Genomic DNA, 25,306 nt, shown 5'->3' on the forward strand with positions numbered 1-25,306 from the left:
GCAAGAACTATCTGGTTCTACTACTGATACTACAGTTTTCTATTGTTTTAGTTAGTGTCTTGAATCTTAATTACTCTGCATGGAAAGTGTCTAGTTTGACTTTCTTAACTTGGTCATAATAAGTAATGTTAGTAATGAAAGGGTCTATACCATCACTAACACTGTGCCTCTTATCAACTCTGTCAGATCACGACAACTACGATTCCTGGGACATATCCTGAGGATGCAGGAAGATGAACCATGCAGAAGATATGTCTCTACACCCCATTACATGGTAAAAGAAGACCTGGAAGGCAAAGAACATCCTACTTGTCTTATGTGCAAAAACTGTTGGGGGATTTTGACAACTTTCTACTGCCAGATGCCAATGCCACTTTGTCTTCAGATCGTAGTACATGGAGAAACTTTGTAGTCGCCTGCTTCGCAGCCGAATGAAATGAATGAATGAATGAATGAATGAATAAGTCACCCCATAAGCCTTACGTAACCACCCAAGCATCCTGCTCTATGGTTCAGAAACATGGACAGTGACAACCAAGATCCGCATACTGTTGGATGGCTGTTACACCAGGCTACTTAGATCAGCTCATGATATAAGGTGTAGGACACATACCACAAATAAAGAACTGTATGGAGAACTCCCAAAGGTAACTGAGAAAATCAGGAAAAGAAGACTACAATTTGCTGGTCACTGTTTAAGAAGTACAGGGTAGGTGGTGTCAGGTCTAGTGTTGTGGAAACCCAGTCACAGCAAAAGAAGTGTGGGGCAGGCTCAGCCAAGAAAGACCTATGTAGATCTTCTGTGTGAGGACACTGGACAGGAAGCATACAAAATCAGGAACTGCATGCAGGACACATGTATCTGGAGAGCCATCGTAGGAGTACGATAGAAGTCGTCCGAGTGAGTGAATGAGCACCACCCAAAATACTTTGAAGTTAAATATGACAGTATTCTCCCACATCAGTGTCAAATCTTACCTTTCAATCATACCAGGTAATACTAGATAGGTCATCTGAAATACAACAAGAAATACTTAGTGTTATAGGCTGAAAGTGAAATCCATATTATCAATCGGTAAAACAGACTTGTTGGATCCATTTTACTTCCTCTACCCATGCAAAACCATTGAATGTCAAAATGCAGCTGACATGAATCTAGGAACCAGACAAGGCTAACCATCTGAATGCTTTGTATTTCTTGTTTTAAAGTGAGGATATCTGGGACTTCACCCTTGTTAAGGGCCCCATAATCCAACAGAACTGAATCAGTTCTAAGTTAGAATTACAATATTATATATAACTGCCCATTGCAAATGAGCAGTATTTCTAGTAAAGTTAAAATGCCCATAATGCTTATCTTTTAGAGAAGTACAGAATTGCCCCTTTGCATGGATCTGTCATGTTGTTACCAAAACAAGATTCTCCCATCAAACAATTATGTGCTGGAATGATTTTATACAGGTGTATGTACTCATCAAATCATGTCACAAAAACAGCACACACTTTGTAAGAAAAACCTTATTTTGAGATGACTGTGCAGGAGATTAATAAAAAATAAAAACAAACAAACAAGCAGATCAGAACGACAAGGGAATAAATGAATTTGTTTGATCCTTACCATAGTAACTGCTAAACAGTTGCAGTTGATCATATTTGGAATAAGCTGAAATGAACAATAAATATCAAGCATTGCCTTTGTAAAAACGTTTCCTTTGTGTGCTTTCCACAGCAATTCCTGACTATCAGTATCATAACACATATTTCCAACAACTTTAAAGGTGAGTGACCCAATTAACAGCCTCATCCCTCGCTTTATTCCATCAAAATTGAAATTATTGTATCCGGAAAAAGCTTGTATTTTTCTTGTAACTACATTGTACTGAACTTGAACCTGAGGGGAACTAATAGTCTTTACCTTGTTTCACATTGAGTTTGATCCCCCGTATCAAATAGCACACATTACCCAAATTCCAAAAGAGTATACACACACTAACAAGGGCATTTTGTCATCATGCTTGCAGCGCAATCGCCTAAAGTCATAGACATCTCAACTAAACTCAAAGTGACACAAGGTCCACTCACACATCTTAACCCTCTAGATACTACTGGTCATCTTACAGCATTTCTGATTGGTTGATATCTTGAAATGCACATTTCAATTGCCAATTATGACTAGGCTTTAAACTATTTTTTTTGTGGTCAAACTTGCATTTGCATATGATCTTATTAATACCCTCTGTGATTGGTTCAAAATTGGACAGAATATTCATTTTGGCCAATCGGCAGGTAGTTCTCATGGGATTAACATACCTTTTCAATGTTTTCCACCTCTAGGAAGTACTGTGGAAAGCTGTAAGACATGCCTACATTGTTGACGAGAACTCCTATCTTCAAGCCTTCCAATTCTCTGGCTATTGCATTGTATATGTCAGCACCACCTGTGAAATCCACTGGCACTGTCTTGGTTTGAACTTTGTACTGAGTTTCTGTAAAATGATTGATAAAATGTTAAAATGCTAACAAACATTCATGTTTTAAAGTTTGTTCAGCTTATAATTGGCAAAAAAAATTTTGGTTTTTGTTACAGTGCATATCAATTTACATAAACATGGATGATGCACCAGTCCTGCATTACGCAATGCGCAACTAGAGTAGGTGCTGCGCCCTACTGCATGCATGCACGCCATTCTATATCAATACACAATGTAAACTGAGCTCAAAAAGAAACTTATAATTTTTCACAAGGTCATATCTTGAAATCCTGTCCATCAAATTGTACCAAAATTACACACAGATTTACTTCAATACTCTACTCTTAACACATGTCAGTAACCAAGCAGTTATCCAACTGACACAACAGCAAAATGCACTGACATGGGACAGCTTCCTGGACCACATTCACAGCCCAGCCCTGTTTCATGAAAAAGTGTATGAAAAGCAGAAAGCAGCACCGTTTTATCATCTGTGCAAGGATCTTGTGTGCATTCTCACAGATTTTTTGTCCTGGGTGCCAAATGTTGGGCTGTGAAAGTGAAGGAAGTCCAGGAAGCTGTCCCATGACAGTGCATTTTGCTGTTGTGTCAGTTGGACAACTGCTTGGTTACTGACATGTGTTTTGAGTAGAGTATTAAGGTAATCCTGTGTGTAATTTTGGTTCATTTTGATTGACAGTATTTTAAGATATGACCTTGTGATTCAGTTTATAAGTCTCATTTTATTTCGCCAATTATGAGCCAAACAAATGGTGCATCCTTCGTGTAAGAGAAACCAAACAAATCCCAACCCTAACCCTAACCTTTACCATAACCCTAACCCTAACCCTAACTCTAATCCTATTGGTATTTCGTGCTCTCTTACACTAAGGATAAACCAAACAAACTACTGGCTTTGTTCTGTTAATGCTGAAAATATCTTGCTTTTTCAGACAATTTCATCCACAAATGCACAACTAGAGTAGGTGCTTCTCCCATGAAACTTACCTTGCTAATTTTAGCAGTGGGTCAAGGATGCCGCAAGTTTTGTGGGAGAAGCAGTGGACCACATCAAACAAGCAATTAGCCAACATGGCAAAAGCTCTGATTCGTGAATGATATCTTATTGGATTTATCTAACAAAAAGTATCCAGTTGGGCAGGCATGAGAATGATCATCCATGAAAAAGCCCGAGTGTTTGAAAAAAGCCTAAAAAGTGTGTGAAATTGGGCTAAAAAGGCCAAAAACAGGCTGAAATTAAAAGAAAGTGCAGGAATTTTTACAACAAAATTCTTTCTAATATCTAATTTCATATACAAAATATTAAAATAAAACAAACACAACACAAACAAACAGTGTAACCCACCAATTTCTGCAGCCACATTTCCTAGCTTTTCAGGTGTCCTGCTGATAAGAACTATGTTAAGACCTTTTTGTGCCAACTGAAGAAGAGAAAAAGCAGGGTGAACTTTATGTATGACATTTTGAGTAAAACAGAGCTCTGATAGCCTTAACATTGCATAAAAAATATCAAAAACATGGGAAAAGGTCGGTGACTTTTCACATCCAATGACATGTTTTTAAGCAATAATAAGTGATTTGCATAAAGAATAGATTCCTATTTAAATGTTTGTTTTCACTGATCATATTGTCCCCTTTTAATATCAAGCCAAACAAATGAGGTAAACAAAAAAAATTGCTATTTCATTTTGACAATGTGTGTATAAGCTCGTCGATCGTATTACATGTATTATTCAGCGGAGCTTCATGCAATATCAAATATTCACACAGTTTATATGTCACTGATTCAATGATACTACATACATGTACACATGAACTGGCATGCACAAGACGTGTTAGCTATCATTCGATCGTTGAACACGGAATAAAACCAGCGATCTCCGGATTCAATATAAAAACCTTTTACTGTAATTAATGCACTTCAGGCTTAGTCTTTCACATGGTATTTTAGTACACCAGTGGGCATTACAATCATACAAAAAGTAGAAAATTGAGGGTGTCGGCCTGGGGCAAATCACATATTATGACTTATAATGCTTCTGTATATGCCTCTAGATTAAATCATCAATATTTTTGCCACATAATTTGTTTATTTTTCAGCGCTACAATTATTTTTGCACTTTCCACGTTTCAAGCTGCTAACACGAAAATAACACACAAATATATTCCTTTCGTGTATACCGTATTGTTTGTAATAAACGCCGGGGGCGTTGCATTTTTCCAAAAGGGGGGCGTTTATTAGAAGTGAATTGTCAGTGAAAAAAGCTTAAAAATCGTGTTCAATTTCCCGATGGTGCTCCTATTAAAAGGAGGGATTTACACTATACATGATGGCGGCGCCCACGGAAAATGATATTTTCGTGGGAAATACAACAAAATTACACCTGTAAGTGCATGAATTAGTGAAATTCTACCATAATTAGGCAATGAAATGGATGGGAGTTGAGTCATAATAGGTTTTTGTCCATTCAATTTAGCCATCGTGACTGATGACTGATGCAAGTTTTAAGCTTACCTACACAATATGTCATGGAAATGTTTTGTCAATTTTTCACAGAAAAATTGGAGGGGGGCGTTTATTAGAGGGGGAGCGTTTATTACAAACAATACGGTAGGTCAATAAGAGGAAACTTAGAATAGCAGATTGAAAAACAAGGAAAACAGTTCATAATCGGCAAAGCACAAAAAAATGTCCACTTTTACTGTAAATTAATTCAGTTTTGAAATCTTTTACATAACAAAAGTGTGTGTGGGTTTTTTGGTTTGGGTTTTTTTTTGGTCGTATAAACTGCATGGTATGTGCGACCAAACTCTGAATTTCTTTACATGAAAAGTTGATGTGTGAACAAAAAACATTTTTATATCTAAATACATACCTCCTGTGCATAAGCTTTTCCAATGCCATCGGTTGCACCAGTAACAACTGCAATAGAAGAAATATAATAAAGAATTGCATTAACTATATTATATCCATTATTGTTATGATTATCCAGGACTCAGAGCCAGAACTAGCCATGTCCAAAATTCATGTCTTTGAGCTCAATGAAAATCAGAAACTCCAGCACCAGGGTGCTATAATTTGCAACCATATTGGAGTACGTAAGAAATATTCATAAATTTGAAACCATTGGAATACGTAAGAAATATTCATGAATGCAATGCTGCAATTTCTATGTTTGTACCGGGCATTTTCCGACACGGAGACTTCTACAAATTCGCCCAAAGGTAACCAAAGCAGTGTTGGAACTATCACTAAAAGTTTCGTTGTGGTCCACTATTAAGTACGGTAGGCCATTTCGGGGGGCTGTATTTGGTGTACAATTGTACATGTCACATTTTGAACAATTGAGTGAAAAGTGATCATATTTCGCTTAATAAAAAACAATAGGTTTGCTGTAGTACACAGCCATTCCAGAAGAATGGCTGTGTAGTTAAAAGAGCATTTCGTGATCCACAGCCTCAACCCCCCCACTTTTTTCAAAAAAGTTGAGATTTTTATACCACTGGAAACCTCTGGCTACATAATGTTTATGTACCGGTACCATACCAAAAATTCCTTGCAGATTAATTTGTATAGCAAAAATATAATGAAATTTGAATTTCGTTTCTGAACTAAATTACAACAGTGGCCTATGGAGCAGTGTACATTTTGTAATACACATAATCATGCATAACTCAGAAACGCAAGATCATAAGCAACTCAAATTTTGGGAATAAGCTTTTTTCATGGATATCTACTGAAAAATGTCATCAAAAGAGGATGCTAGGATCACGAAATCCTCCTTAAGTTTAAGTAGACATACCGTACCTCTGCTGGCCTGGCTACATTATAATATCATACCTGCCAACATTGAAAACCTAGAAAACAGAGTACATGGCGAACGTAGGGGAGCGAAGTGCCCGTAGTATCGCCTCTGACAGCGGGGGGTCAAGGGGCCCGCTTAAGGGCCCTTGGTGGGGTCCAGGGCAAAGCCCCTGGGAAGTTGAGGGGCGAAGCCCCAAAGCTAGAGGGTTTCTACACTGTAAAAAGACCCTTCACATTAGACACATTTTATAGAAAAACAACAAGGTGAAAATGAAGCCCTAGGGCTATTATACAATTTGAAAAGGGATTTATACTCCATATCTAGCAACAATTTCAACACATATTTGATGACTACAACCTTTGCAAAAAAATGCGAAAAAACATTCTGGGACCTGTTTTTATAAGTTTGAAAAATATGCTTCCTTCACACAGAAAATGTGCTTTTAAAAATGCAGTTTCCTATACTTTTGTACATAACGATCATTCGTTGAAGCTTAATTTTGGCTTTATAACAGGGCCTACGTGACTGATAGTACACTGATAAGATGCACAAAACAAAGTTAAAAATGCAGAAAAAAAACCATTTAACAAAAAACATGTTAACGTTTTTGTTGACTTTGGAGAAACACTAGACGTATTCTGAAGTGCTAGGATCATTCACAGATGATTTGAAAAAAAAAATTGGAAAACATTACAAAAAAATTACAGTTTGTTATCTTTAATATGGAAACCACTAACTAATGTTTACCTCTTCATCTATCACAATATTACACATGCATTGGTTTTCCATGCATTTTATAATATGTGCTAGATGAAGAGGTAAACATTAGTTAGTGGTTTGCATATTAAGGATAACAAACTGTAATTTTTTTGTAATTTTTTACCAATTGTTTTCAAATTAACTGTGAATGATCCTAGCACTTCAGAATAGGTCCAGTGGTTCTCCAAAGTCGCCGAAAAACTTTGGAAAAGAAATTAAAAAAAAAAAATGGAGTAGTTGGCAGGTATGTAATATATCAAATCAAATGTTTGTATTATAAAAAAATTTCTTGCAACACAGTGCACATGGTCGATGGACATGATGAAGCAGTGTAAATTAAACAAAATCGGGTCAATCCTCAGTTTTAGGTGGTCTAAATTATTTGGCCTGTTTTAGGGTTAGGGTTTAGCCTTAGGGGTTATGGTTTAGTTAGCTTAGAGTTAGGGTTTAGGGTTAGAGCAAAGGTTGGAATTAGGGCAATCTTTTCTTTTAGACCACCAGAGCTATAGAAGGTTTAAATTTACGGATTTATCAAATTAAGGCGAGACAGCCCCTGATAAATTTTGTGACTAATTTTGCATTTTTCTCACAAAATAACTACACACTGGTAAGAAAAGTTATGTACAGTAACAGTCCAACCTCTTTGATCCGGCCATCATGGGACCAAGCATTGTCCGGATAAGTGAAAAATCCGGATAAGTGAATAGATGTAATTCTGCATTGAAAGTTCCAAGGACTGAAATTGTGACAACAAAAGATTGTTTTAAGGATGCACACAGGATCACTGAAGTGTTACATGGCCAAAATTGAGTTTTCATCACTAATGTCATCTTCAAACCGCTTTTTATCTTGTCATTAATAGATTTTAAAGAAATCTTAAAATTTGAACCATAAGAAAAGCTATTTTAAAGACCCCTTTTCATTAAAAATTCTAGCTTAGAAGGTAAAATATACAATATGACAAGCTAGAGGGTTTCTACACTGTAAAAAGACCCTTCACATTAGACACATTTTATAGAAAAACAACAAGGTGAAAATGAAGCCCTAGGCTTTTATACACTTTGAGGAGGGATTTATACTCCATATCTAGCAACAATTTCAACACATATTTGATGACTACAACCTTTGCAAAAAATGCGAAAAAACATTCTGGGACCTGTTTTTATAAGTTTGAAAAATATGCTTCCTTCACACAGAAAATGTGCTTTTAAAAATGCAGTTTCCTATACTTTTGTACATAACGATCATTCGTTGAAGCGAATTTTTGGCTTTATAACAGGGCCTACGTGACTGATAGGACACTGATAAGATGCACAATACAAAGTTAAAAATTCAGAAAAAAAAACCATTTAACAAAAAACATGTCAAAGCTTTTGTTGACTTTGGAGAAACACTAGCGTATTTGAGTGCTAGGATCATTCACAGATGATTTGAAAAAAAAAAAAAAATTGAAAACATTACAAAAAATTACAGTTTGTTATCTTTAATATGAAACCACTAACTAATGTTTACCTCTTCATCTATCACAATATTACACATGCATTGGTTTTCCATGCATTTTATAATATGTGCTAGATGAAGAGGTAAACATTAGTTAGTGGTTTGCATATTAAGGATAACAAACTGTAATTTTTTTGTAATTTTTTCCAATTGTTTTCAAATTAACTGTGAATGATCCTAGCACTTCAGAATAGGTCCAGTGGTTCTCCAAAGTCGCCGTAAACTTTGGAAAAGAAATTTAAAAAAAAAAATGGGAGTAGTTGGCAGGTATGTAATATATCAAATCAAATGTTTGTATTATAAAAAAATTTCTTGCAACACAGTGCACATGGTCGATGGACATGATGAAGCAGTGTAAATTAAACAAAATCGGGTCAATCCTCAGTTTTAGGTGGTCTAAATTATTTGGCCTGTTTTAGGGTTAGGGTTTAGCCTTAGGGGTTATGGTTTAGTTAGCTTAGAGTTAGGGTTTAGGGTTAGAGCAAAGGTTGGAATTAGGGCAATCTTTTCTTTTAGACCACCAGAGCTATACAAGGTTTAAATTTACGGATTTATCAAATTAAGGCAAGACAGCCCCTTATACATTTTGTGACTAATTTTGCATTTTTCTCACAAAATAACTACACACTGGTAAGAAAAGTTATGTACAGTAACAGTCCAACCTCTTTGATCCGGCCATCATGGGACCAAGCATTGTCCGGATAAGTGAAAAATCCGGATAAGTGAATAGATGTAATTCTGCATTGAAAGTTCCAAGGACTGAAATTGTGACAACAAAAGATTGTTTTAAGGATGCACACAGGATCACTGAAGTGTTACATGGCCAAAATTGAGTTTTCATCACTAATGTCATCTTCAAACCGCTTTTTATCTTGTCATTAATAGATTTTAAAGAAATCTTAAAATTTGAACCATAAGAAAAGCTATTTTAAAGACCCTGTTTCATTAAAAATTCGCCAAAATGCAAAAAAGCAAATAAATCATTGTTTTCCCGCAATATATCGCGTTCTCGTAACGTGTACTGCGGCGTACAGCTAGCAAAGACACGCACACATGGTAAACAGGATGGGCGAGGTGATTGCTGATTGAGGCGCTGGAGTCGCCAATCGCGATCACTACCGTATTTTATCGTATTGATCTCTTCCAAGGTAGGTAAAGCTTGCACCATTGCATTGCGAAACTGCGGGCCGACAGACCACCACCGTCCCCGTCCCAGAATCAGTAGGCCTACTCGATAAATTTCGCCAAAAAAGTGCTGGTATAAATTTTAGGTTTTTTTTAATATGAACATAGGCCCTATTATGAATTTTTTGTTTGTTTTTGTTTTGTTTTTCAAGTTTCATTCTGAACTTGAAAAGATTAAATTTATCTGTAATAGTTACCCGTAAGAAGCCCTGTAATGATGACGCAATCTGGTAGATACGATAGAAAACGTAGGCCCTAAATATTTTGCTAGTAGGCTAGACTTAGCCCGTATAGTACATCATTAGGCTTATTATTTTATGTTTAAAAATTTGTTTTATTTCATTCATTCATTCATTCATTCATTCATTCATTTCATTGTTATTATTTGATTTACCAAGTTGGTGTAGTTGGACAAGAATATAGGCCTATTATATTAGCTTATATTTTATGCAGTCCCAGCCTTGGTTCTGGGGGCCTCTGCGGTCGCTCAGTCTCGCTCTTAATTTTGAAGACCATAAAATAGGCAAGAAGTTACTACCGGTAGGCCTATATTAGATACCTAAGGCCCTGAATAATGTTTCAAAGTGTTTATTAAAACACGGATTTAAGATTCGCTTTTCAAACGTTCTCTACTCCTGATTGACCATTAACGCAATGTCAAAAACGTTGACATTTCAATACATCATATCGACCATCTAGGCATAGGCCTACAACTCTATGTCAAAAATGTCGATATTTGAAATCGGCATAGCGAGCACGCGTTCATGAATGTTTTAATGCTAAATAATAATTTCAAACGAGAAATATAATCGAAAAACGCAAATTGCGTGCTTTTTTCATAACCCATTTTAACTACATTTCCATTAGTAGGCCTATTAGGTCTACCATATGCCATGATTGCGATAAAAGCTTTTGGTTTTACAACACTTTTTGCGTAATGTTTTGGCCATTTAATGCCTTTTTATTTGCAATGTTTGTCTGGCTTTCAACTTTCACGTTTATAATGTTTTCTGCATACTTTAAAAGGTAAACTGCTTTAAAGCATTTTTCGTGAATGTTTTCATGCAGTGTTTTAAAATGCTCTTTAGCATGATGCCTATATACGGTAGGCCTACTGCATAAACCACAATCTAATTTAAAGCCATAAGTGTTCCGTTTTCTACTTTTGAAATTCGGTTTTGTTTGGCGATGTCAATTTCCGTGTTTTTCAGTTTTCTTGTGACCTCTCCATGTTTTGCCCGTTTAACATATATATAGGCCTACTTTTTGTCCGTTTTTGTAAGTTTATTCAAAACATATTACAACTTTTACCCCACTTTTTACACGTTTATTTGATTGAAAACAACAACAGACACACTTTTTAAAATTTTTGTTGTTGTATTTTATTTACTTTTTATGCGGTACAAAATATTTTACAACTTTATTGTGGCTTTAGGCCTATAATAGGCCTGTGACTTTTGTACGTGTTTGATATTCCGTAAAAAGTTAAAAATAAAATATGATAACAACAAACAATTACAATAACAAAAAACGGAATATTGAGTAATGCGACACATCAGAATCTTTTAAAATTTTACTTGGGATTCCTGTGGTGTAGGCCTAGCTATACTAACGGGCGTTAAAATGCCTATCTTTGGCACGGACGGGTCGCTGTGGTGCCTCTCAAGCACCAACTAAAAAGAAAAAGCAACGAGTAGTAACAACATCATGTTTGCGGTTCAGAAAAGGACAATGAACATAAAAATTCAATATTTGTCAACACCAAAAAAAAGAAAAGAAAGAAAGAAAATCACCAAAAACGATAAATTAAAAACATTGCATTTTTAAAGCAAAATTATGAAAATTAGGACAAAACAGAAATCGCAATTATCATGATTATGTCTCAATTTATTCTTCATTTCATAAAACTTCCTGATTATCTGCTAAAATAATTGCTTGTCAGTTATTTTATGCTACTTTTAATGTTCTGATGTCCGCAAATCTTAATACAGAGCATGATCTTTTTTTATACGGAACAGGACAAAATTGTGCTTAAATATTAGGCCTAATCATGGTTTCGTTCGCGGCAACACGACCATGCACTGTGCAACTTATTCGCGTAACCTGTCTGTCCGCGCGCCCTGTCGCTCTTCAAACGCCGACGCGACGCCGCGGCCTTGCCGGAAGCTCTGCTGCACCATGGAAACAAGACTGCAGTAAATAAAATGGCTACACCATGTGGATAAACATTTGCCGAATGTGCACGGATAATTTTGTCATATTGTATATTTTACCTTCTAAATCACCAAAAAATGCCAATCTGCTGCAGTTGGACGCCTTCTCATTTTCTAACTTGACCAAACGTCACAAGTCACCGGATTATATATAATAGGAATAATCTTCAAAATGGACCTAAAATCCGCTGTATTTTTCTAAATCGCGATTTTCGCAAGTTCACTTTTGACCACTTTTAACCATTTTTGGTCCGCCATAGCGTCTAAATGAAGCATCACTGAGGTAAGTTTTTAAGTCAAACGTTTAGATGTGGCCAAAATCTAGATAGTGTTTTTAATTTTTTTAAATTAGGGCCTAGAACTTTTTTTATCACCCATGATTCAAAAATTTGAACACGGGTCACATCGCTTTTTACTGATTTTTTGCCTATATTTTAAAAAAAAAATAAGCAAAATTTGAAAAAATAAAAAACACTTTCTAGATTTATTTGTCTAAATCAATAAAATTCATGTTTTACAGTTTTTGATTTTCAAATAATTTTTTTATGGCGGACCAAAAATTTTTGGTCAAAAAAGCCGTTTTGGGGGGTTTTCTCGAAAATTGTACTTTTTGACCCAAAACGGACATTATAAATGGATTTATGAGCTAAAAAACGAAAAAAAAATGTATACTTTTATATACTTTACACAAATAGTTTTCGAGTTATGAGGTGAATAATAATGGATAATTAGTGATCCTGTGTGCCTCCTTAACATGGGCTAATAGCACTAAAAGATGGATTTATAGTGCTTTATGCAATAGATATGTCATTTTAAGGTTACACTAAACTTTGTAATTATCGATCCACAATTAGACTGCATGTAGCCCGCTTTAAAATTATCTATTTCTGGAAATAAATATCATAGAGAGAAAACGCAAACTACGTCTAAAAGCTGAAAGTGTAAGGGTCATTATTATGCTTGAATTTTCCACTTGGCTCAAAAAGAAATGTACTTTTTAAATATTTCAATTTTTTTCAATATCCGGCGCATCAAGGTTTTTGGGAACAAGGCCATAATTTCTCAGTGGAAGTGGCGATTTTGTTGGGAACTACGACGCACATTACAAACAAGTCAATAAAAGAATGTGCATATTCATTCTTGATATTGGTTGTCTCGATTTTTTATGTAAGCTTAAAATGTTGGCCGAATTTGAAGTAAAATGGCCTCCACTTGTATGTCGCTTTTGTAACCAGTAATAATAATTCTGTGCAAGATTTCATAGACAAAATTCTGACCTACATTATTTCTATAAACCCTCTTCTACATGCAGGTGCTATTTAAATTTTTTATTTCGATAGCAGAAAATTGAGATATTTGCTATTTTTCCACTCGCTGCTGCCAAATTGTCTAGTTTCGCGATAAAAAGATACAGCGAAATCAATTTTTTTAGAACCATTTCACCTCGTTTGCTTGTGCTTTGAAGTACAAACTTCAAAATTGATATAGTGATTCTATATTTCAAGCTGCGCCATACTGTGTTTTTCTTACCTCTGATTGTCGCTGCTCAAGGCCAAAATTCAAATTTTTGGACAGAAGTGACACTCTCATTTTTTTTTTTAAACACGTTGTTTACGCATCGACATGTTACGACAGGCTCTATTTGCCCGATTCCTTTCATCACAAAGTGGTGTTGCCGAGTTTGGATTTTAAAATATTTAGGTATTTTCTAGCTTAAAATCTAGCGCCAATGAACCTGGTGCATGGGAGGGGAAAATGTTGGGGGGGGGGGGAAGGTAGGGCGCGAAAAAAAATGTGCAAATTTTCATGCTTTCTGCGCTTGCAACAGGTAGATATTTAGAAATCCATGTAAGGTATGGGTATGGGTATGGAAATTGGGGATCCCAAAAAATTGGCATATATGCCTATATATAGGCCTAGGCTATATGCAAAGGGGGTGGGGCATTTTTGGCAGGCCAAGGGGGAGGGGGCCACAAAAATTTGGCAGTCCAGGGGGTGCGGATGTTTATTTTTGGCTGGTCGAGACGGGAGGCAAGCGATTTTTAGCGAGTCGCTTGGAAATTTTGGCTTATAATTAGTAGGCTAATACCGGTACTGATTGCACAGAATTTTGAGAAAGCAATTTTTTGGCGAGCCGGGGCGGGGGGAGGGAATAAATTTTGGCAGGTCGAAAGGGAGGAAGAATGACTTTACCTAGCACACATTAAAGGGGCATTTCGTGATCCACAGCCTCATACAACCCCATAGGCCTACGTCCTCTCTCACAAGTTAAGATTTTTATACCAGTCATCCCGCTCTGGCCACATGTTTAGGCATTTTCACGAGATCAATTAGTTAAGCAATGGAAAATATTGCCAAATTTGAATTTCTTTTTAAAAGCCTACTCCCCATTAAAAAAAACCACTAATTTTGGGGGATTAAAAAAGTTCTGTAAAATGAAACAAAAGGCTGCCTCAATCCTAATTATTCATTTAATAGGCCAGGCCTTCATTTCTGAAAATAGCGGAGCTCAGTTAGTCACTCTCCTATGTGTAGGCCTACTGAGGAGCTTGACAAGGAGCTCAATTATATAATATCAATATTAAACCATAGGATTTTCAAGAAGTGAGCAGCTCAATAAACGCTATTGGTAAAATTATTAGGCCTACGATATTTTATTTGACTGTGATCCGTTTTTCTATAGGCTATATACATGCCTACACTGTATATACCTTTAAAATTTCTAAAATTGGCGGAATTGAACAAGCTCTGAATTTCTCATACGTCCAGCATAACCAAGGGCAACTGGGGGTGGGAACGCCTTCTAGCTATGGCCATACCCGTAGTGGCCGTAGTTTCAGCAGGGCATGGGGGGAAGTGAATTTGAGACGGGGGCACTTGGAAATCATTGCACTAAATTGCCGCAAAAAGTGGAAAATTACATAACTGTGGGGATTTTGCCTAAAAACTGAATGGGAAAGAAAAATATTGGGGGAAATACTGCTCCCCCCCCCTAGCGGCGCCACTGCATATCCATCCATGATGCTAGAATGACGGAAGTTCTGGCGCTTGAAATTCAATTTCAATATCACGAAGTTTTTATCAGGGATTTTACCAAGGGAAGGCGATAGGTGTAGGATTTTGCTGATATACCAGGCAACCCGAGAAAGGAACTGAGGTGTGGCTAAATAAGGCAGTGTTCATTATAAATATTTTTTCATTATCATACTTTTGACGCCGAGAGCATAATTATTTGAAGCGTACATCGTGTCAGTCACATGGTCACATTATTTTCTGTTGAAAGAGAAACGCACATGTCTCTGATTAGCTCGGGATTAGCTACTGCGCTGCATGCTGGTCTGTTGTTGTCGAGTGGAAATGGGAAATTTATGAATAAACTTCCGCAACTTTGCAACATCATCACGCAGCGGGCGTAGCTGGGATTTTTTTCCAGGAGGGGCAAGACTGTAGGCCCTCTGGGGCGGGGCCCAAATCCACCAAATTTCCCACTGGGGCGGGGCCCAAATAGACAATTTTGCCAGGCTTATCATAATCGATATGGTAGGCCTATTGAGCTGTATTGCATATCGTGTGGATTTCCCATCTCTCTGCCCCTCCTCTCACCCTCTCCTTTCTTTTTTCCTCTTTCTCCCCCCCTTTCCCTCTTCTTTTCCTTGCACTGGGGGGCAGGGGCCCAAATAGGCAATTTTGCAATGCCCCCCCCAAGCAGCTACGCTTACTGTCATCACGGTAGACATACGCGGTAGGCCTACAAGCAGGGCTGTCAACTCTCACGCATTGGCCGTGAGTCTCACGCATTGGGTCACTTTCTCACGGTCTCACGCCAAGGTAGTATAATCTCACGCCAAGGTAATAAATCTCACGCAAAAAGCTGGAAAATGAGCAAAATCTCACGCATCGTCATGAATAATTTGTTGCCCCTCCCCCCCCCCCCCCCCCGCTTTTCACATTCCCGAGCGCCGTGGCTCAAATATTAATGGTTAAAATGAACATTGAGTCAGCAAATCCTGCACGCCTAGCTCTTTATACAGACAAATATAGTAGGCCTATCAAAATGTTATATTTTTATATTTTCTGGTGGACTCATGGAGAATATCATGTCATGGAGGTCCCGGCGCTGGGTTGGGGGGGGTCTCAAGGCATTTTGGTAGGCCTACCCATGCTTGATTATGGAGGTTTTTAGCAGGCCCGACCATTTTTTTTTATAATAACACCTCGGGGCGGGTCTCAGTTCAAAACATTTGTACCGCGGGGATCAAAGTCACCCAAATTTGGCCTAATTTGACGCTTTTTTAAGGGCACTTTTGCCAAAATGCGCCCAAAAGTTGGTCTTCGCTGTAAACCCACCCATCATAGTCGTTGAAACGGTAGGCCTACCCCAAAACTGTGGCACATCCACGAACCCGAGGGAGAGACCTCCGCGGGTAAAAACACACCTCTAGCGGGACCAGATTTATAATAAATAGGCCTACATTTTGGAAGCCAGTCATCACGACAAAACGAGCCACGGTAGTGTTAATGGTATTAACACTTTGATTTTAGGCTTAAATAACGAGTGTAGGCCTATAAATTGCAAATTTGCACACACCCCGGGGGAACCTTCTCAAGTTGGTTTGGGTAAGGATGTGAGGATGTGACTCCGAAAAACTACGGTACGATTTTAAACCAAATTTGAAGAAAACAGACCCAAAATTGTATCAACTTTTGGACTGAAAGTTTTTGCAAATTTTTACTTTTTCGAGAAAATTATTGAAAAATACCCTTCTTGAACCTAATTTTCATAACACTGAGGGTCAATAAAATCATGGCTAAAAATACAACAGAGTCTAAACTAAATGGCTGAAAATGCACCCCAAATCTGCCACACATCCCCACGACACATTTGACCTTATAGATTTTGAAAATTGTCGCAATAAAATAGGCCCGAACTTATCCCAAATTATCCCCCGAAAAAATATTTTTTGCAGGTGAGGTTGGAGTCTTATTATTTTTATTCTCAGAGAGGATAGGGGTTGATATTTTTAGCAGGGTACAATTTGTCTTGTTTTTGTTTTGTTTTTTGACGTTGAAGTTCCAGATTCTTTTTTTTTATATATTATTATTCATTTATTTATTTATACCCCGGGATTTATACCCTGTACGTGGGGAAAAGTACACACGACAGCTACAGAGAAGCCACTTAAAAAACTCCTGTGAAGTGCATGAAAATGCCCCGAAAATGTGCCAACCGAAACACCCGAACAGGAAGATAAAATAAAAAAACAAAACCAAAAACCCAGGAAATTTCCCGAAATAAGTTCCAATTATTTCTTTGTCCCCCACTAAAATATATTATGAACACTCCCTTATGAAGTCTGCCCTCTAACAGCTATTCTGGTAGTAGGCGTTGACAATTACCTTCATATTTTTGAAGCATGTTTGAACCCGATTTGTTCTCTATTCACATTTTTAACGTTGCAAGTAACATTTCAAGACCTCTATTTGTGACAGGTATTTAATTATTTTGCTAGAGATGTGCCTAAAGTTGAAATTCAATATTTCGGATCGCAAAGATCGAGAGATATAAAGTTGCTGAATGTCAGTTTAACACCATGGATCATATGGGCGTCTTATATGAACGATTACGATAGCTAAGCAAAATGGCTGGGATACAGGTTGTATAAATACTACATGAATATTCATGAACTATACAGATTCCATTCTTCTCTAATAATAAAGATGTCAATCACTCTCCTAGACGACAGTTGCTTGGCGCTTGTAAACAAATCGAATAATAGTGCTTGATAACAGGTAAAAAAAAAGGCTAAAAACACATTTTCACACATTTTTTCCGGATTTTTTATTTCACATGATAAGTAGACATATTTGCTTACGTATAAGGTAATAATATATTTTTTCTGGAGGTAAAGCCCTTCAACACTTTGTTTAACCTTAAGTCATCAGAGCATGGAATTAAGATGTTAAATCATCAAAAACATGTTTTCCTATGAAGATTTCACAGCCATATAAAAGAGGTCCGGATAAGAGAGGTTGGACTGTACATGAATTTCAGTGATTCAAGACAAGTGGTTCATTATAGGCCTACATTTGTATATGTTAAGAAATGAGCTACGAATGTAGGTACATTCTAGTGGTACCTCTTTTCTTATCATAGATAATGTACCGCTTGTATTGAGTCTCTGAAATTCCAGTGTAGTAAACTGGATTCCTTGCCCCTATAATACGTAACTTTCGTTCATTATTATTTATTTTTTGAGAAAAATGCAAAAATAGTCACAAATTTATCAAGGGGTGTAGTACCACCTTAAACTTTCGCATCAAGGTTAAACACGTTTTTAGCTATAAAACATACCTTTATACCTTTTATTTTGTCGAACAAGCTTTTTGTTCCAAAATCCACATTTTTATCGCAATTTTTGACGTAAAAGAGCTTAATGCAAAACTGGTGATGCAAACTCCAAAACTTAAATTGTCATTTTGTGTAGTTCGAGCGCTTGATGTACGCTTGTTTCGACGGTGATTTACGATCACGTATCAAGCATTTTCAAGGGTGTTTGACAGTTTTTTACTGCATGATGCAATTCTGCATTTATTCAAGATGGCGAATTTCTCGAAAAAACATGATATATTTTTCTTTAAAAATTCTCTCATTTCACAAATTCTTTGCCACTTTCCACTCATCTGATCATCTTTGTATGTGACAGAAGTGATGCTGATTTTATGAAGGTATGTTTTTTGCTTTTCCGTTAATTTTTTAATTGTTTTTCGAGACAAAAACTTTCTAGCAGAATATAGCCATTTTCACTTGTTTTAAAAAGTTGTTTTAATCTTGACTTGCTTTTACCCCATAATTTCTCTCATTCATCGAAGCCCTGCCCTTCCAATACATTAAAACTTGACTTCAAGGAATTTGTCAAGTTCTGTAATAACCTTGATGCAAATAATCTTGATGCAAAAGTAATTATTATTTAGTATCGAGGGTCAGACATCATAGGCCTTAACAGGTACATATTTCGAGGAGCATTCAAACACCAAATTGGTGTCGTATGACCTTTGACATGCATGCATTCTTTTGTTGAAAGTGACATGGTCTTTCAATTAAAATTCGTGCCAAGTGTCCTTGGCAGACTTGACTATGCTTCAGTGGTCATGAAAGGATTCAATAGATAACCTCTGCCCCACTAATGCTAATCCCAAGCTATTGTCTGAAATTGCTCCTTGGAAGATGTATCATAGAACTCAGTCCTCAAATGATAGTCATATACCTCCATCACGCTCCATGATATAACTACCAAAAGATTAATGACATGGATGACTATCATTGTCGAGGACCGAGTTCCACAGTCTAATCGAGGGTGGTCTAAAGGAAAAGATCGCAGGAATTAGGGTTAGAGCTAAGTTTTTGGGTTAGGATTAGGGTCGGGGTTAGCGTCTGGGCCAAATAAGTGTGGTACCGAGGAGTGCCACAATCGGAATCAACTAGTGGGGATTATGCACTTTCAGTTTCCCACGCGTTTAAACGGGAATTGGATTGCGTACTTTTTCGACGTCTAGTGAGCAAATTTCTTCAATATTTTGAGAAAATGATGTCAAATTTTCTATTCTATATTGTTTGGTAATAAATGTCTTTTGCCAATAGTATAAATTGTAATTTTGTGTTAAATTTGATCGCAAAGATCGGATATTTTCGTTCCCGATTCGAATTATGAACCCTTCGCAAGGGTGCCGATCTCGGCAGAACTTTGACGATAATTTTGCCTTTTTGGACACTAAAATGCATTCGATCCTTAATTTTGTTTCAACCGAGTCTTAAATTAACAAGCACAATAAGGTTGGTACCACTTTTATATACATTGATGACATTTTAAATTTTTTTTTCAAGTTTCTAACCAGCGCAAATCGTTAAGGATGCACACAGGATCACTGAAGTGTTGCATGGCCAAAATTGAGTTTTCATCACTAATGTCATCTTCAAACCGTATTTTATCTTGTCATTAATAGATTTTAAAGAAATCTTAAAATTTGAACCATAAGAAAAGCTATTTTAAAGACCCTTTTTCATTAAAAATTGGCCAAAATGCAAAAGCAAATAAATCATTGTTTTCCCGCAATATATCGCGTTCTCAAACGCCAGACTGCGGCGCATACAGCTAGCAAAGACACGCATTACATGATAAACTGGATGGGCGAGGTGATTGCTGATTGAGGCGCTGGAGTCGCCAATCGCTATCACTACCGTATTTTATCGTATTGATCTCTTCCAAGGTATAGGTAAAGCTTGCACCATTGCATTGCGTAAACTGCGGGCCGACAGACCAACACCGCCCCCATCCTAGAATCAGTAGGCCTACTCGATAAATTTCGCCAAAAAAAGTGCTGATATAGTGGTATAAATTATAGGTTTTTTATATGAACATAATTTAGTGAATTTTTTGTTTGTTTTTATTTTGTTTTTCAAGTTTCATTCTGAACTTGAAAAGATGAAATTTATCTGTAAGAAGTAGTTACCAGTAAGAAGCCCTGTAATGATGACGCAATCTGGTAGATACGATAGAAAACGAGGCCCTAAATATTTTGCTAGTAGGCTAGACTTAGCCCTGACATCATTAGGCTTATTGTTTTATGTTTAAAAATCAGTCTCGTCTTAATTTTGAAGACCATAAAAAATAGGCAAGCAGTTACTACCGGTAGGCCTACATGTATATTAGATAGGCCTACCTAAGGCCCTGAATAATGTTTCAAAGTGTTATTAAAACACAGATTTAAGATTCGTTTTCAAACGTTCTCTACTCCTGATTGATTATGATTGCAATAAAAGCTTTTGGTTTTACAACACTTTTTGCGAATGTTTTGGCCGAATGCCTTTTTATTTGCAATGTTTGCCTGGTTTTCAACTTTCACGTTTATAATGTTTTCTGCATACTTTAAAAGGTAAACTGCTTTAAAGCATTTTTCGTGAATGTTTTCATGCAGTGTTTTAAAACGCTCTTTATAGCATGATGCCTATACGGTAGGCCTACGGCATAAACCACAATCTAATTTAAAGCCACAAGTGTTCCGTTTTCTACTTTTGAAATTCGGTTTTGTTAGGCTATGTCAATTTCCGTGTTTTTCAGTTTTCTTGTGACCTCTCCGTGTTTTGCCCGTTTAACATAATATATAGGCCTACTTTTTGTCCGTTTTAAAAGAAGTTTATTCAAGACATATTACAACTTTTACCCCAATTTTTACACGTTTATTTGATTGAAAACAACAACAGACACTTTTTTTTTTTTTTTTGTTGTTGTATTTTATTCACTTTTTATGCGGTACAAAATATTTTACAACTTTATTGTAGCTTTAGGCCTATAATAGGCTATGACCTTTGTACGTGTTTGATATTCCGTAAAAAGTTAAAAATAAAATATGATAACAACAAACAATTACAATAACAAAAACGGAATATTGAGTAATGCGACACATCAGAATCTTTTCAAATTTTACTTGGGATTCCTGTGGTGTAGGCCTAGCTATAACGGGCGTTAAAATCTCATTGGCGCAGACGGGCCGTTGTAGGTGCCTCTCAAGCACTAACTAAAAAGAAAAAAGCAACGAGTAGTAACAACATCATGTTTGCGGTTCAGAAAAGGACAATGAACATAAAATGCAATATTTGTCAACACAAAAAAAAAGGAAAGAAAATCACCAAAAACGATAAATTAAAAACATTGCATTTTTAAAGCAAAATTAAGAAAATTAGGACAAAACAGAAATCACAATTATAATATGTCTCAATTTATTCTTCATTTCATAAAACTTCCTGATTATCTGCTAAAATAATTGCTTGTCAGTTATTCTATGCTACTTTTAATGTTCTGATGTCCGCAAATTTTAATACAGAGCATGATCTTTTTTTGTACGGAACAGGACAAAATTGTGCTTAAATAATCATGGTTTCGTTCTAGCCTGAATCCTTCTGGCCTCTAATATTAATGGCGGCGCCTTTTTTACCCACAATCCTTCACGTTGCCTTATTCGATACAGCACAGTGGAGCGGCCGTGCGTGAGTATTAGAGGACTGGAGGATCGAGTCTAGTTTCGTTCGCGGCAACACTACCATGCACTGTGCAACTTATTCGCGTAACCTGTCTGTCTGTCCGCGCCCTGTCGCTCCTCAACGCTGACGCGACGCCGCTGACGCGGCCTTGCCTTGCCGGAAGCTCTGCTGCACCATGGAAACAAGACTGCAGTAAATAAAATGATTACACCATGTGGATAAATATCTGCCGAATGTGCACGGATAATTTAGTAAAATTGTATATTTTACCTTCTAATTCACCAAAAAAAATGCCAATCTGCTGCAGTTGGACGCCCCTTCTCATTTTCTAACTTGACCAAACGTTACAAGTCACCGGATTATATATTTATGGAATAATCTTCAAAAATGGACCTAAAATCCGCTGTATTTTTCTAAATCGCGATTTTCGTCAAGTTCCTTTGACCACTTTTAACCATTTTGGTCCGCCATAGCGTCTAAATGAAGCATCACTGAGGTAAGTTTTTAAGTCAAACGTTTAGATATGGCCAAAATCTAGATAGTGTTTTTTCATTTTTTTAAATTAGGGCCTAGAACTTTTTTTATCACCCATGATTCAAAAATTTGAACACGGGTCATACGTTTTTACTGATTTTTTGCCTGTATTTAAAAAACGAAGCAAAATTTCGAAAAAATAAATAAACACTTTCTAGATTTATTTGTCTAAATTAAAAAATTCATGTTTTACAGTTTTTGATTTTCAAATAAATTTTTTTATGGCGGACCAAAATTTTTGGTCAAAAAGCCGCTTTTTGGGATTTTCTCGAAAATTGTACTTTTTGACCCAAAACTGATATTTTAAATGGATTGATGAGCTCAATTCCGTTCAAAAAATGTATACTTTTATATACTTTACATAAATAGTTTTCGAGTTAGGAGGTGAATAATAATGGATAATTAGTGATCCTGTGTGCCTCCTTAAGTGTGTATTTCCCATTGACATCCAAAATGGCATAAGCCAGTCCTTAATATACATAGGTATGGCATGACATAGGACTGGCAAGCGAGTCTAGAATCAACTGACAATGTCAATGACAATGTCAATGACAATGTAGGTATGCTAGGTGAATTCAAATTTGCCATCTGCATCATTTTATATATCAAATTAAAGCCCTTGAGTAAACAAAGCCAAAAATGAAAACCTTTTTTTCATAGCACTTTCCGTAGCAAAGTTACATCTTGTTAAAGATTGACTTTCATCAAACAATGTCAAAAAGATTCAGCTAGCAAAATTCCCCAAAACGGCATTTCGGGGGTGTTTCTAGATCTTAGTTTCATGATGATAGCAGCTTTTTTTAATGGAACTGCTATCAGAATCCCTCTAAAATTCCATGTGCGAGTGACTTATCACCATATAAAAAATCATATATGTGACTCCTCGCCACAACTGAGCCCGGATGTCGCCAGTGCCACTATTGAGATATGCTCCATCGAACTTAACAATAAACAATAGGAAAGAAAGGATTTATTGACTGTTTTATTGATTTTTCACTACTTAAATGTCAAGTACTATAGACATGATATACATCATTTTAAAGCTAATTTCAAGCAGCATATTTTGGTTGAATATCTCAAAAATGATGATTGGCGACATCCGGGCTCAGTTGTGGCGAGGAGTCACATATTTGGGTCAAGTGAAGTATAGAAAACATATTTATGTAGGTTTCTTTTCTTCGCCAGTTGTTTTAAATTTCTATGTAAAAATGCATTGACATTGTCGGCGAATTTGGCTGACTAGCAAATGTGTTTGCCTGGCATATATACCTAGACAATGTCATGACTGAAATTTTGGGAATGGGAATAAGCTTTTTTTGTGGATATCTACTGAAAAATGTTACATAAAGAGGATGCTAGGATCGCGAAATACTCCTTTAAAATGACTGCAGTTTAGTGAAAATTCATGAGTTGTCAACTTGAATTATATTTTCAGCTTTTTTAGAAATTAAAGTTTAAGCTTACCAGCCCAATCCCCGTAACGTTTCACGTCAGTGCTCAAACCAAGTGGTTTAGCTAAAACAAAGGTTTTCAAGCCTCGGATAACTGAGCGCAACAATCGGACGGTATAATAGAATGTAACCAATGCACCGATTGATGCAAATACCGCATTGTACTGTCCAAAAGGAGCTGTTTGAGGCATGATTTCAGAGTGTCAAGTTCGCTGAATTCGGAAACTCGAAAACTCCCACCGTGTGATGGATGTGTAGATGTACACATGTGCAAAACTGCAAAACCGTACCGTTCATGTGCACGCACAACCTTTGACCCGTGTATGCAGGTGATGGAGCATGTACATGGGGAGTTACTCCGATTTCGGAGTTCTGCCAAGGATTCTCGAGTACAATACTAGTATACTACTGTCTGTTCAATTAGCTTAGATTCTTGAATTTTTAAGATATTTGAAAAAAATAAAAAATTGTGGCCAAAGTCATCAAAGAAAAGTGTTAGCACAGCCTTAGACCTAACGTGATTTATACTTTTCAAATTCCAAAGTTCAATTTAAAACCCCATTTCTTTTCAATTTTGCCTCATTTTAGGCAGTTACTTGGGTCCACCAAAAGGGTTCGCGACCTTTTTACAAATCGAGTGGGACGGTCCATTCTCAACATAGGGCATAGACCCTATCCAACTTAGCAAAACAATCTGTCCACCAATTTGTCCTGCCATTTGTTATTCCGTTCCGGTTATTGGATAGGTTCTATAGGTGATGATGGTCCACCGATTTTTGTTACACAAAATTATATGGCGCGATTACGTTTTATGCATAACATTATTCTGAGCATTATTTTTTTCCTAAACAATGACATTAAAATTATGAATTTCGTTCTTATTTCAACTGGTTTACAATGTAAATTGAGTTTTGATTGATACCATCATTCCTTCCCAAGAATATCGGCATTCGCTTGACATTTTCAGATACAGAGACTTTACAAGAATTGTTTTCTGTGTAACCTGATTGTTTTAAATAATATTTTCTTGTACAAAAGTTCTTTTGTTTCCCAATGTCCTTCTCATAGTTCGTATTCAAGAAACAAAACGAAATAACAAATTGAAAATAAATGTGTAGTTTTATAATAGGCCTAGCGCCTATAGGCCTACATCTAAGTAAATAAATAAATAAATAAATAAATAAATAAATGAATGAATGAATGAATGAATGAATGAATGAATGAATGAATGAATGAATGAATAAATAAATAAATAAATAAATAAATAAATAAATAAATAAATAAATAAATAAATAAATAAATAAATAAATAAATAAATAAATAAATAAAT

At 36.4% G+C, this 25,306-nt stretch overlaps 1 protein-coding gene across 1 annotated transcript in view; it reads right to left on the bottom strand.

Moving 5' to 3' along the window:
* Positions 1-24,248, bottom strand: part of LOC140165815 (very-long-chain 3-oxoacyl-CoA reductase-B-like) — a 31,316-nt gene extending 7,068 nt beyond the window's left edge. Inside the window, exons 1-6 of the mRNA XM_072189138.1 lie at positions 23,990-24,248; positions 5,369-5,415; positions 3,838-3,913; positions 2,311-2,486; positions 1,619-1,663; positions 979-1,013 (exon numbers count right to left, since the gene is read on the bottom strand). Coding sequence (XP_072045239.1) covers positions 979-1,013; positions 1,619-1,663; positions 2,311-2,486; positions 3,838-3,913; positions 5,369-5,415; positions 23,990-24,167 — 557 coding nt within the window. The 5' untranslated portion in view covers positions 24,168-24,248. The remainder of the gene's footprint in view (positions 1-978; positions 1,014-1,618; positions 1,664-2,310; positions 2,487-3,837; positions 3,914-5,368; positions 5,416-23,989) is intronic.
* Between the last annotated feature and the right edge of the window lie 1,058 nt (positions 24,249-25,306).

Source organism: Amphiura filiformis, chromosome 12 (assembly GCF_039555335.1).
Source record: "Amphiura filiformis chromosome 12, Afil_fr2py, whole genome shotgun sequence".
In the NCBI taxonomy this organism is placed as follows: domain Eukaryota; kingdom Metazoa; phylum Echinodermata; class Ophiuroidea; order Amphilepidida; family Amphiuridae; genus Amphiura; species Amphiura filiformis.